Source organism: Galdieria sulphuraria (assembly GCF_000341285.1).
Source record: "Galdieria sulphuraria unplaced genomic scaffold scaf_4, whole genome shotgun sequence".
In the NCBI taxonomy this organism is placed as follows: domain Eukaryota; phylum Rhodophyta; class Bangiophyceae; order Galdieriales; family Galdieriaceae; genus Galdieria; species Galdieria sulphuraria.
The window spans coordinates 3403-16202 of record NW_005178471.1 but is presented as its reverse complement, the minus strand read 5'-3'; the positions used below and the strand labels follow the sequence as shown (position 1 = coordinate 16202).

Sequence of the window (12800 nt, the reverse complement as noted above, 5' to 3'; positions counted from 1 at the left end):
TGCTTTGTGTAGCGGACTTGTTAGCGAGTGTCTACTTGTTGAAACTTGTGGTGAAAAGAACACCAACTGTTTCAAACAAACCTGATACAAGCTTTAAAGGTCTTCATTCTCTATCTAGGGGTCAGAAAGCTAGTTTTAGGTTAGACTTGTTCACCTCGAGTCGTCAACAACTAGAGATATTGCCAGTGGTTTGAGTTTCAAGGGTGTTTTGCCTTGGGCTTATCTGTGGGTTTTATTCAAAGAAAGGCTTCAATTTTAATCATTTTTGAAGTTTGTTTGGTTCGAGTAGTAGGGTTTCTTCGATGGTGGAACCAAGTCACTCCTCAGAAGAAAAGCGCGTTACGCTGAATCCAATGGAACCACCAGTGGTTTCAGTGACTGGCGATGAACAACAAGCACTCCTTAGCCTCTTAAGTACAACAACATCCTCAAGTTCTACGCAGATTAAGAGTTTCAACGGTGAAGTTGAACCGAAAGCTTACATATCACGTGATATATTTACATTACCTTCGAGCCTGCGTATTCAAAAGGGTGTATCTACCGAAAATGTATCGGCTTCTGTTGGAATTGCTTCTCTAAGTTCAGAGAGACAGGGCTGTGACTCAAAGGAAGTGGCAGGATGGTATTCTTCCAATCAAGCTCCGTTAACTTCACATAATAGTCACGAGAATGGGAAATGGTCGCATTTTGAATCTTCATCACAAGTTCCTTTGAACGCTTTCTCAGCATCGTCACGCATTCCTTTGAATGAGGAGCACTATTATGAAAAAAGTAATCCGCTGCTATCTACTAACAATGAATTGAGCACCATATGGAAACGTGGAAGGAAGCAGAAATATGCTCATTTAAGTGCAGATGAAAGAAAAGCCATTCGAGCTGCACAAAATCGTGAAGCTACTCGTCGATCTAGGGAACGCTCACGAGTTCGGTATGAAATGATGGTAGAAGAGCTTAATCGTCTACGCAAGGAAAATGCAGAACTTTGGAGAACAAGAGAAGTCATCATAGCTTTATTAAAGCAGCACAACATCAATATTCCAGACTCAGTGATTGAAGTTGTCCGCACCAGTGGTAACTTGACTTCTACTAAAGATTTTGGTGACGTCTCGTCTTGCAATGAATATTATAAAAGTTCGTTTTCTCCGGGGGCCTCATATCCTTTTAGTGACTTGCCTTTTCAGGAGATCCCTAGCCGTTCAACTGTTCTTCAACCTCATATGTAAAGCTTGTTTACTTGTATAATTTCTTGAATTTAGTTGCGTCCTCCGTAGAATTTCAGTATCTTATTTTCGGTTTCTTTTGAGTAAGCACTTGTGGAGGACTGTTTAGAAATTGAATTGAGCTGAGTGCAAGCAACAAGTGACATCTTCGCTTCTCATGTGGCTTGTTTTAATTTTTTTGGTTTTAGAGTTGGTCTTAACTTACAGACAGATAAAAGCATATCAAATTGATTACATTAGCGAATCATTATCGATGTGTCGTTTCATTTTTCCCAAAATTCAACGCAATCACAAAGCCATTTTTCCAGACAGCTTCAGAAAACGAACCGACCTTGGAGCCAGTCTTGTCGGTTTTCTATTGCTTTTTGTATTTGCAAGTTTGTTTCTAACAGAATATCCACCTGAATAATTGCGATTTCTTCGCTGAAAAACAGTTTCTTCTTGGCTTCAAGTCTTTATTTAAGGTTAGCAATAAGTCTGCAGACGAAAACGACAACTGGCGTGACGACTCACTTTGTAAGATTGAACTCTCATGCGTTTCTTCTTTGCGAAAAGTTGTGCTCCCTCGGAATATAACTTTTTTCTCCTGAAACGTATATTCTTGAGGCTGGTAACATGGAGAGCCCAACACGGAAAGAAGAGAAGCAACAACCTCCAACAGCTTCTTCTTCTGAGCAAGAGCAGACAGAACAAGAAAAACTACCCAGTTTCCGTAATCTTATGGCTGAAATTCAAGGAGTTTTGGAGTCGTCAACAACACAAGAAACCCCGAGTACTCAGGTAACTCAACGAATACAGATAAGAAAACGACCGAGAGTCGAAGCACCCTTGTATGTAAATATAGAGAGCCAAGTTCCTTATGAAATATCTCCAGTTTCACCATTTCCTGGTCTGCGAACGGCTGAATATCCTTTACAAAGTGTTGAGCAGCTTAGAGTGGGAGAAACAACCTATGAAGGGCGAAAGTTTGTTGAAGAGGGAACTGTTGTGCCACAAGAAGGAAGCACTTTGGAACGTTCACATAGTGCCGCAAGGGAGGCTAGAAGACACCGCAGACAAATCCTACATGGCAAAGTGAAAAGTCTACAAACAGCAGCAGTGGGCGGGTTACAAAGACTCCAACCAACAGTTACCACCTCAACAGAACAAACAAGTCCAATAATCCCCACAGAAGTAGGATCCCTTCGAACAACTCTCATATCATCAGAAACGTCAACTTCTCCAGAGACTGAAGGAGTTGGTGAATACGACACTAGTTCACAAGCCGTTGTCAAACCAATTGAAACCGAAGATCACGAAGAAAAGAAGAGCACCGAAAGTATTAAAGAAAGTGAGGCAGGGCCATCTTCCACTCCTTCTTTTAAAAGAGGACGTGGAAGAAAGCGAGAACATCCCGAGTGGACAGAAGAACAAAGACAAGCTCAACGCATTATGAAGAATCGCGAGGTATGACTCATCCATTATGAATGTAGTTTGGATAGACTTTTCATTTATTTAGGCCGCTGAACGAGCTCGTCAAAGGAGAAAAGAAAGAGAAGAAAGTTTATTACGAGAGCTTACAAGTGCAATAGAAAGAAATCGTCTACTAGAAGAAGAAATTCAAAGACTGCGAAACCTTTTGAAAGAAGTTTTACCTACTTCTAGTGGTAAAAATTCACAAGAACGAAGCAAATGACACACCCTATACCTGAGTGTATTATTTGTATACAAGTTGTTACACACCATTCTGTATAGATATTACCAGAAGAACCTTTACTAGTTAGTTTATTGTAGGTCTGGTTTCCTAGTAACGTTTATCTATTGTAATTGCTAAAAATAACTGAGAATCGAAGCAAACAGACTGTTCATATGTAAATATTTGCAAAACTTTCTATCTGCGCTAAAAAACACGTCTATATGGTTGCGATTGTACAATTTGAGTGCTACGTGAGCTGAAAACTGAACACTTTGACAAGACAACAGCTAGTCTGATGGTCCAACTTTCCTACTCCAATAAAAGAGTAATACTCATGAATTCCACTTAACAAACTCATCAATGTACAACAGGACGAAGTGGGGCGGCCTAACAGTCTATTAGTTCATAAAGATCAACTGTAATAGATCATCAGAATACCTGTATTTGTTGAAAGTCCGTCTCTGATTCTTTCTCTGCATCGAGTTCACCAAGGATAGCACTACGAAAAGGTAAAAGGAAACTGTTTGTCTTTTGAAGCGCAATGCTACATACATATCGTCGCCTCTTAATACATACAATCCTACTGCCACTTCCTGCATGGCGACATCTGTTCCAAATATTCGTTCAACGGTGCTTTCTAATATCACGTTACACGATTGATCAAAGCCTTTCAAAATTCCCTAGAATCCCTAAAAACTAGTGTATATGAAAACCCCATAGTAACTCACTATTAATATTCTTCCATCGTTGGTAACTACAGAAACTGTTTTATCCACATACGACGATAAAAGTGACATCAAGTCAAAATCCAACCAACCGATTTCTCTCAACAATAACAACAACAACAACAATAATAATAATGGATAGATACTGAGAAGAATGTGATATAAGATATCGTTGTGTAACAAATAAGAAGAATGATATTTTGAACCCGTTTTAGTTACAACTTTGTATCTATTTAGAATTTGTGTGCTGCTATGGTCTGATACTTTTTCCTCTATCCAACTATTTATATTGTTAAAACTTGGAATAACGCTCTCTACAAAATAAATTTTTGTTCTTGTCGATTGTTTGTTTCAATTGAGTTGGTTTTTTTGTTGTTGAAGATGGGAGATTATGAGAATGTTCAACGAGGACCTTTAAAGCTGAAAAAGGGTATTTCCAAAACAAAGAGGTTTTTATTAATCACACATTTTGAGTTGAGACTTTGACAAAATTCTGGTGTTTAGGAAGAAAAACGAAGTATATGAGCCAATAAGGACTAGTGCTAAAACGTCTGAAGGGAGAACAGAAGCAGAAAAAAGATTCGAAGAGAAGAGAAAACAACGTACTGAAGACAAGTTGAGAAAGGAAGCGCAAATTTCTTATCGTTCAAAAGTAGAAGTAAGTTCTTCTTAGTTGGCTTCTCCGAATTTTTTGAACCAAGTCAATTGACAGAAGTTCAACGAACAGTTGAGTAAGGAACCGGAACATTTCGATGTTCCAAAAGTGTGCCCAACAAAATAACAAGGATTGTTTTGTACGAACGTTTTGTAAACACTGTGAAAAGAAGAGAACTGGTGACGTAAGATTGAAAAGGGTTTATATTACCACTTGGCAACACAATCCGAAGCACGGACAATAATATAATCATCCCCTCCAAAACGATATTCGTTACCAGAATACTTTGAATAGACGACGTGGTCGCCAACCGAAAGTTCTATCGGCTCATATTGTCCATCATCAAGAAGACGACCAGGTCCCACAGCAACAACCTACGAGTTACAGCGTCACATCAGCTCTTTTGAGTATACAAGAAAAACTTACCTCTCCTATGGTTGGAAGTTCGTTACTGGCTGCAATGACAATGCCTGAAGCTGTTTCTTGTTCCGACTTGATTTTCTTTAAAACTACTCTATCAAAGATAGGCTTAATGGAAGAAACTTCCTTTTTCCCTCCTTGTAAAGTACATAAAATGTCTTCCTGAGATAAAAGGAAGTGCTTGTGCCCATCAATATCTATCCTCTGTCCTCCATATTTACCAGCAAGAATAAAGTCACCTGGTTGAACGGCTAGCGGTCCACGAGCTTTGGTTTTTGGCAAGAATGAGCCTGGACCAACTGCCACTACCGTTCCTTGTACTGCTTGATCATCAGAAGAACTGCGTGCAATTAACAAACCCGAACTGGTCTGTTCTTCAGGAGTTGCAAACTTTACCAAAACATAATTTCTCAAAGGCACTAAGTCACGACTTGCTGGAAACCCGTTGATTCGATGTTTCTGCTTATACGTTCAACAATCAACTGCAAAAAACTCCATCAAGTATTACTTACAATTTCACTCTGTGCAACCATACTAAAAGAGTACGATAAAGGAGTTCGATTACAAACATCAAGTCTACCCAAGCTAACCTGGCCTTGACTACGTCGACGACAATCACGAAAGCAGTTTACTACGAAGTAAGTGGTGAACTTTAATAGAGAACTTGAGAAACCCAAGGTACCTTTCAGGGGAGATAGAGAATGACAAACTTTCAAGTGAGAACATGATCTAGAATCTGGAGTCCTAATAAGGAAACTGTGTGTGAAGGCGACTGTATCCATACGAAGATATCGTCCAAGTATCACTCTGATCACCACTTTCAAAGGTTGTGATGAAATTTCTATTATTTTGTGTGGTCTTCGAGAAACTTCTATGATCCTAATATGGTTCGGAATTGAACATATTAAACTTTGTATCAGTGATAGGAAAGCTGCACAGGTTAAAGTGCACTAATATTTCCTGTAATGGTCACACGTCTTCCAACTCGCTCTTGTTGTCTTAGTTGGTACATTCAATAGACCTCAAACAAGTTGAAGGAAACCCCAAGAAATCTTCTTGTATCTTCGCCTTTAGAATTAGTGAAGAATTTGGAAATACTTGCAAGGAAATGTTCAAAAGTTTAGCATTATAGAAGTATTTCAGGGTATCAAGGGGTAAGTTTAATACAATATTGTACTTACAACAAAAAACGGTCGAACGAGTGATAATTCAAAAACTTTATATACAACTGACCAAAATATATTCTCTGCCTCTTCGTTTTGTATCCTTTCGTAACGTCAAATCAGTCCCTTTCTAAGCAATTGTAGCAGTCAGCATATCTGTTTTATAAAACACAAACTTTATCGAAAGGAACACAACGGCAAGGTCTGAACTCTGCTTCGACTCAGGCAAGAAGAGAATAACTCAGCTATGGGTTACGTACGAAAAAGTGTCCAATTATGGTATGTTTGAAAGAGACAGTCCTTGAAACTCTCAAGAGTTTGTTATCAATTTTGACTATTGGAGATTCATATGTAACAAGGCTGTATGTCAATCATGGCCAATTGCGAAGAGAGTCAATTGATGCCGCATCGTTGAAGACCAACAAAGGCTCCATTTCAAAGTTGAAAGCAATTTCTTTTTCCAAAATGTTGTTTTAAAGTTTCCAAGGCAGTCTAGAAAGCTTGCTTCAAAATTTCTTCTGTAGTATATACAGGTTTTGAAACTTTGGAAATGTGAGTCTTTTTCAGAAAAAGTTCATTTGCTATATCAATGAATGCAAAAATTTGCTGCTAATTTTTTGTATGGGTTATATAAATAGATTCGAAAAATCGTCTAGTGCTTTACTAGTAGATCCTTCAGTACGCAGAAAATACTTTTCCTAAAATGGATTAAGGCTAATACGTTGTGAATTTCTCAATTTTTCTTAATTGATATATAGTATCATCTTCATTTAATGATGAGAACCTGAGAACAGCAAGTAAAAATGTATATATCGTTAAAAAGTAACCAACTTGAAATTATGCGGATCCCTTTAATAAGCTCTTCTGGTTGGAAAAAAAAAGTAACAGAGTATTCTCTCTGACAACAAGTAAAAGAAGATTCAAGACAAGCACGATTATATGTGGCAATAAGTTGTCAAGTTTTGAAGGATATCCAAAATCCAATCTATTTCATCGTTTTCAATGGAAAGATAGTCGAGCTTGAAAGTTTGAATTCAGCCTCGTTTATGTCATCCAAACCATGCAACTGTGGTCAGAATTATAAGTTGTTCAAAAGTTTGATATAGTTTTTGACAGTGTCTTATAAAACAGCCCCTGATTTATAACAACTTTTGAAAATTATTTGTTTTAGAAAACTTCTAAGATATTAAAACAAGATATTCCTAAATATTTTTGGAAAGAGATAAAACTATTTCTTGTAGTGTTGAAATGCCAATATTTCTCGAATGTGGATTATCCACAGATTTGAAAGCGTTCCTTAAATTCGATAAAATGTCTTTGCCAATAAAGTTTTCTACATCAGCTTCAGAAAGAATAACCAATTCACAGTTGTGAGGAATCAAGAATTCTCCAACACCATCGCCAGATGAATAACAACGACTAGAATGATTCAAGTCCTCAGATACGTTGGTTGCTAACTGAGTACTCATAATAATCAACATACAATGCCATGTAGGATGACTAGTCAATACTTGATCATGCACTGGTTTTTAAAACTTGTGAGCTTCTTCCAAAATTTCATTCCATCGAATACCATTACGACTCCATCGGCCTTTACAAGCAATACCCACAATCATCAAGTTCTTCTCATTCGTTCTTCCATGCAACTTGAATAATATATCTGGACTATGGAATGTTGAATGAAATGGAATATATATCTTTTCAAATTCTAATATTTCTTCCACTATCCTTTCCCATTCATCATTGCTTCCAAATGTCATTCTCTCTGTTCCTGATACAGTTCTGGTATAATGTATAGATTTCATATAATAAGCAGCAGATTCGGAAGAAAATTGTAAATTCATTTCATTCCAAACACGAGACAATTGACTAAGAGTAGAAAACATTGAGCTGTTTGTAGGATGCCGAGAAAAATGTAAATAAAACAGTGTCGCAATAAGACCTTCCAAAATTCGACATTTCGACTCATAAAAGAATTCAACAGATTGAGACTTGAGAGTTTGTAAAAGTAACCATTCTAAACGATCATCCTTTAAGCCTTGGTCAATGTATCCAATCAGTAACTTGGGAATCAACACTTCATAGCGTTCGTTGCGGTCTGGTTCTATAACCAATCGACGATAGAGACACATATCTGTAACTAGATCAAACAAAAACACATCAGAATTTGAGCTTATTTGCACAGTTTCATCAAAATCAAATCGAATACGATACAAAGATAATAACGTAAGCATTCTTAACAAGCGCTTACGCTGCTCACTGAGACTTATCAGACGAGGTAAGAATGGCGCAACACAATAATTTGTTACTGGAAAGCTATTCATTATGATCAAGAAGGTTTCCTTAGATAATGAGAAATTGTTGTTGGATGATTTATACAGCAGAAGGTAACTGATTGCTCGAACAAGTAAACCAGGAACACCACCAGTCAATTCCAACAACAATTCTGCAAGTTCACTAGTTGAGAAGTCTTCGTGGCAAAGAATTTCTGAAGCTTTTGGGCTCCCAGTGAATAAAAAGGAAGAACTTTTCTCCAAATGTTCCATGATACTATGTTTCTCAAGCGGCGAAAGAGGAATAAATACTAACTGAACCCTTGAGACTGAAGCTACGTAATTATATATATTTAAGCCTTCACTTTTCCCAACAACTATAAAAAACAAGTCGGGTTCTTTGCACAATTGACTAATGATACCGATAAAGTCGTTGTAAGGTCGAACTCTACCGTCATGAGTTCTCTTGAAATGAAATTCGTCGAGACTTTCATCTAGGACACCAACTTCATCAAATGCTATCAGAAGATATTGATCAGAAGGAATCCTTAGTATATCTCGTAAGAGTGGAACTAAGTTGGAAGGTTCCATATCCACCTTTTCGAAGGCTTCTTTCTTTCGCAAAATTTCCGCGCCAACTTGAGAGCAGGCAGCCGTTATTAACAAATAGTAGACTGCCCACTTTAGGTTTCGAAAAAACTCTATGGGGACTGTGGGCTTCAACCGCCTTAAATCCGCATAAAGCAATGAAGCCCTTTTCAGCTTCTCCAGGAAACCTCTTCGGTTGGCCTTCTTAGACTCACAAACGTAATCGAGACCTATCAGTGCACTTTCACCCATATTATTCACCAGTTCCCAGTAACTTTGTACGAATTTTGTCTTCCCACTTCCGAAGAGGTGGGGACCAAAGGGTATGACTGGTTTGAAAGGGCGACCAAGTTTACGGAGAGTGTATAGCCTAAATAACTGCTTTGTTACTACACGAACATCATTTTCTCGGTCTACTAACACCATGTCATATACGGTTTCTGGTTCAAGCTCACTAGACATATCGCAAGCTATGAAGTAAACTATGCGACAGTAAAATACAACAATGGTCAATCAATCTTCTTTTATAGTTCCAATGCTCAAATTCTTGATTGCGACGAAAGTCTTTTGAAGCTTTGAACAAGTCTTGATAAGAACATGATTTGCCTTTTAGATAAAAACTATCTTTTTCATTTTTTTGTAATAAAGAGTGGATATTGGTTTGTGTGCAATTGTATATAAAAACAACTTCTCTGAGCTATTAGAAAATAATCAGCTGAGGAACTTTCAACTTAAGGCGAACCATAAATAAAGTCTTTGACGAATACAATACCTTGTATAAAACCCATTTATCAACACTTTGGGACACTCTCCTGAGAAGTAACAAGAAGCAAACAAGACCTGTCAAACTGTGACAGTGACTTTTACAACAATAGGCTTATTTTGATTTTAGTGGTTAGTACCATATTAAGACAATAATCCTCAGAGTGGAAGCAAATAAGTTGTAACCGAGTTTCAAACATACAAAAAAAAGTTTACTTGCTCTTCAAAACAAATCACAAAGTGAAGGACTGAGTTAGAATCTATTGCCAGCTTAAGAAACTGTTACGGATTCTATCAAGTAAATCTAATCCAAAATCCCAAAAAGTAGGATTATGAGAAACATGAAATGCTCTTTCAAGTCCGCTCAATATTTCTTCGTCAATCAGCATTTGGACATCTCTTTCACAAAGAATAACAAGTTCACAATTATCAGGTACTTTGAAAGAATCATTTCCAATAAACATTCCACTGGAGTAACAACGACTTTGATTACCCAACTCATTAGAAACATTCAATGATAACTTTGTACTAACGATAATAAGCATACAATGATGATAATCCATTGCACTGGATAAGACTTGATCATAAACAGGATCTAAAAATTTCTTGGCTTCATCTATAATATCTGACCAGCCAATTCCTTCCGACTTCCAGCGTCCTTTACATGCAACTCCAACAGTAAGAACTTTGGGTTCCACAGGAGATTGTAATTTGAATATAATATCAGGACTATGAGAAGTAGCGTCCAAAGGAATGTAAATAGTCTCTAAATAAAGTGTCTCTCGAATAATCTTATTCCATTCAGTATTGGCAAAAGTTCTTCGACTCTTGTTCGATTCATTTCTTGTTTCTCTAGAACTAACGACAGACTTGATATAGTGAATAGGTGATATTGTGCTGATTGGAAGTTTCATTTGTTTCCATATTGGAGACAATTGACAGAACAATTCCCTCAACTCATTTCGATTCTTTGAAGACAACATCAAAACTAGTCGTAAAGCAACAATTCCTTCAAATACACGACACTTTGAATAGAAGAAACAATCTACTGGTTCTACATCAAGTGATTCGAGAAGTATCTTTTCCAAAGTGGATATGGAAGGGTCCTTCTTGAAGATTCCAACAAATACTTTTGGAATCAGGATTTGCAAAGTATTCTGGTCAATAGGATATCGATATAGTCCCATTTCAGTTACTGCATCATATAAAAAGGACTCCGAGGTCAATCTGTCATCTACTTTAAACGGTATACGATAAAGTGCCATCATCAAAAGTATATCAAAAACACTTTTTCTATCTTCGTCCAAATTCAATATTTGTTCCACAAATGGTTCAGTGCAAATTCTTCGGAAATCGTAGTCGTTCATACACGTCAAACATTCTTCTTTCGATATGAAAGGCTGGTTTCTTGCTATTATATAATTCAAAAGCATATTTACTGCACGAGTTAACAAACCAGGAACTCCACCTGTACATTCCAATAATGAGTCTGCCAATTCATTTACTGAAAATGAAGAACTACATAAGACATTACAAACTGGTTCTTGAGTAGGTGTCTTTAGAAGACTTTTTTCAAGGAATTCAACGATACTGGAAGCGTCCAAAGGTGATAAAGGGATAAAATGTAGTATGACTTTTGATAGCCCAGAAGCGACATCATTCTTAATACTTAAACCCTTGCTTTTCCCAACAACTATAAAAAACAAGTCGGGTTCTTTGCACAATTGACTAATGATACCGAAAAAGTCGTTGTAAGGTCGAACTCATACCTTTGTGGTTTTTCTTGAGTTGAAATTCGTCGTTACTTTTGTCTCAGGCCCCCCAACTTCGTCAAATGCTAACAAAAGATATTGATCGGAAGGAATGCCCAAAGTCTTCCGTAGCTCTGGAATTAGAAAGCTTGGATAGGGAGGAATGTGTCTGTAGGCTTCATCAGGCTTCATAAACGGTAGACCCATTTGATTACAAGCTGATCGGTACAATAAATAGTATACTGCCCACTTTAGGTTGCGTTCTTTCGGTTCTGTGGGCTTCAACTCCCTTAAATCCGCATAAAGCAACGAAGCCTTTTTCAGCTTCTCCAAAAAGGTTCTGCTCGAAGGGTCCGAAGCAAACGTCGACAGAAAAGTTTCACCAAACCTTTGCACCAACTCCAAATAGTTTTGGGCAAAGGTCGTTTTGCCCGAGCCGAAGATGTGGGGGGCGAATGGTATGGTCAAGCGATAGTCGCAACTACTTGTTACACCCCTGAGTTGTTTTCTGTTGTTATGAAGATCATACAGTTCTTTTGTCACTCGAACAACATCTCTTTCACGATCTACCACAACAGGCTCAAACTTGTCCACAGCTTTCCACTTTTCATCCAAACTCGCCATCGCCAAAGTGAAATTAAACAATCTTCTGTTTATTTCGGAGTACAAATATAAATAAATGAACGATTGACTGTTTGTTTGTCGGTCACAACAACAACAAGGAAAACAGTAAAGGATACCAATCCAACTTCTTCTCTTTATCAACTGATGACTATGTCAAACCCTTTATGGCTTGGACTGAGATGATTTGAACTATGGAAGAACGATCAATATGGCTTTTTCAACTATCGATATTCTTATTCTCGTATGCTAAAATAATGGTAACTTTCATAGGGTACAAGAAGGATTGGAAGGAAGCCAATTTTTATTTCACAAGTTTTTTATGCTCTTTGAGAGTATAAAGCTATTGAACATGGCCCATTCTCACATAGATAAGAAAGTTTCTTTCAGAATTTTCGAGAGTAGTCATGAGAGTTCCGAGCAATATAGATTGTTCATGAAGAATTTGTTCCATAGACGTCTCTCTCTAGATTTTCTGTATTTTATGGAACAGTTTTTTCGTCACTTTTGCTTCATTTCGAAACACGGAACTAGATTATGAACCAAGTCATTCTCTTTTGTAGTCTATTCAAAAGCTCCAGTTGAAATATTATTATTTAGTAGAAATGCAGAAACCCGCAAGCACAGCACTGCTTTATTCTCAGCAATCATCAAATTCCTTTCTTACGCTTTCATGACGTAGCAGCTTATCACTAAAGCTACAAAAGTTGATGATAGCAAAAGACAAAGCAAAACAAACGTGCAAAGAAGGATCCAAAATATCTCGTGGTTTTATCAAATCTCAGAAACAACATTGACTCACACAAGTGTATCATCAATCCTCAATTTCTGTAAGAGTCAATAACTCCTGTTTCTTTCTCCTCTGAAAATAGTGGCATTTGATACTGTGGATTCTGTTAAGAGGAGAAAAGATATTTTCAAGAAAAATTCAATTCAGTCGAATTGAG

At 37.3% G+C, this 12800-nt stretch overlaps 8 protein-coding genes across 9 annotated transcripts; 4 read left to right on the top strand and 4 right to left on the bottom strand.

Moving 5' to 3' along the window:
* Nucleotides 1-162: 162 nt before the first annotated feature.
* Nucleotides 163-1767, top strand: Gasu_07140 (uncharacterized protein). Its single transcript, XM_005708427.1, has one exon. The coding sequence runs from the start codon at nt 303-305 to the stop codon at nt 1221-1223; it is 921 nt and encodes a 306-aa protein (XP_005708484.1). The 5' UTR covers nt 163-302; the 3' UTR covers nt 1224-1767.
* Nucleotides 1768-1772: 5 nt separating this feature from the next.
* Nucleotides 1773-2917, top strand: Gasu_07130 (uncharacterized protein). The gene is made up of 2 exons (XM_005708426.1): nt 1773-2666; nt 2719-2917. The coding sequence occupies exons 1-2, from the start codon at nt 1836-1838 to the stop codon at nt 2893-2895; spliced, it is 1008 nt and encodes a 335-aa protein (XP_005708483.1). The 5' UTR covers nt 1773-1835; the 3' UTR covers nt 2896-2917.
* A 14-nt stretch (nt 2918-2931) lies between these two features.
* Nucleotides 2932-3782, bottom strand: Gasu_07120 (U6 snRNA-associated Sm-like protein LSm8). Its single transcript, XM_005708425.1, has 4 exons — nt 3624-3782; nt 3448-3575; nt 3334-3394; nt 2932-3282 (listed from the first exon to the last, which is right to left on the bottom strand). Exons 1-4 carry the CDS (start codon nt 3690-3692, stop codon nt 3253-3255), a joined length of 288 nt encoding a protein of 95 aa, XP_005708482.1. The 5' UTR covers nt 3693-3782; the 3' UTR covers nt 2932-3252.
* A 150-nt stretch (nt 3783-3932) lies between these two features.
* Gasu_07110 (uncharacterized protein) lies at nt 3933-4437 on the top strand. Its single transcript, XM_005708424.1, has 3 exons — nt 3933-4069; nt 4125-4278; nt 4333-4437. Exons 1-3 carry the CDS (start codon nt 4002-4004, stop codon nt 4399-4401), a joined length of 291 nt encoding a protein of 96 aa, XP_005708481.1. The 5' UTR covers nt 3933-4001; the 3' UTR covers nt 4402-4437.
* Nucleotides 4438-4441: 4 nt separating this feature from the next.
* Gasu_07100 (chaperonin GroES) lies at nt 4442-5652 on the bottom strand. The gene is made up of 4 exons (XM_005708423.1): nt 5378-5652; nt 5208-5326; nt 4702-5154; nt 4442-4649 (listed from the first exon to the last, which is right to left on the bottom strand). The coding sequence occupies exons 1-4, from the start codon at nt 5475-5477 to the stop codon at nt 4482-4484; spliced, it is 840 nt and encodes a 279-aa protein (XP_005708480.1). The 5' UTR covers nt 5478-5652; the 3' UTR covers nt 4442-4481.
* Nucleotides 5653-5672: 20 nt separating this feature from the next.
* On the top strand, nt 5673-6977 carry Gasu_07090 (uncharacterized protein). The gene has a single exon (XM_005708422.1). The coding sequence runs from the start codon at nt 6135-6137 to the stop codon at nt 6333-6335; it is 201 nt and encodes a 66-aa protein (XP_005708479.1). The 5' UTR covers nt 5673-6134; the 3' UTR covers nt 6336-6977.
* On the bottom strand, nt 6522-9392 carry Gasu_07080 (archaeal ATPase). 2 transcript variants are annotated; one of them, XM_005708421.1, is made up of 2 exons: nt 7432-9392; nt 6522-7380 (listed from the first exon to the last, which is right to left on the bottom strand). In XM_005708421.1, the coding sequence occupies exons 1-2, from the start codon at nt 9179-9181 to the stop codon at nt 7061-7063; spliced, it is 2070 nt and encodes a 689-aa protein (XP_005708478.1). In that variant the 5' UTR covers nt 9182-9392; the 3' UTR covers nt 6522-7060. The 2 variants fall into 2 exon arrangements, with proteins under 2 accessions (XP_005708478.1, XP_005708477.1); XM_005708420.1 differs by having other exon boundaries at nt 6982-7380.
* A 259-nt stretch (nt 9393-9651) lies between these two features.
* Gasu_07070 (archaeal ATPase) lies at nt 9652-11952 on the bottom strand. The gene is made up of 2 exons (XM_005708419.1): nt 11251-11952; nt 9652-11157 (listed from the first exon to the last, which is right to left on the bottom strand). Exons 1-2 carry the CDS (start codon nt 11854-11856, stop codon nt 9742-9744), a joined length of 2022 nt encoding a protein of 673 aa, XP_005708476.1. The 5' UTR covers nt 11857-11952; the 3' UTR covers nt 9652-9741.
* Nucleotides 11953-12800: the final 848 nt, after the last annotated feature.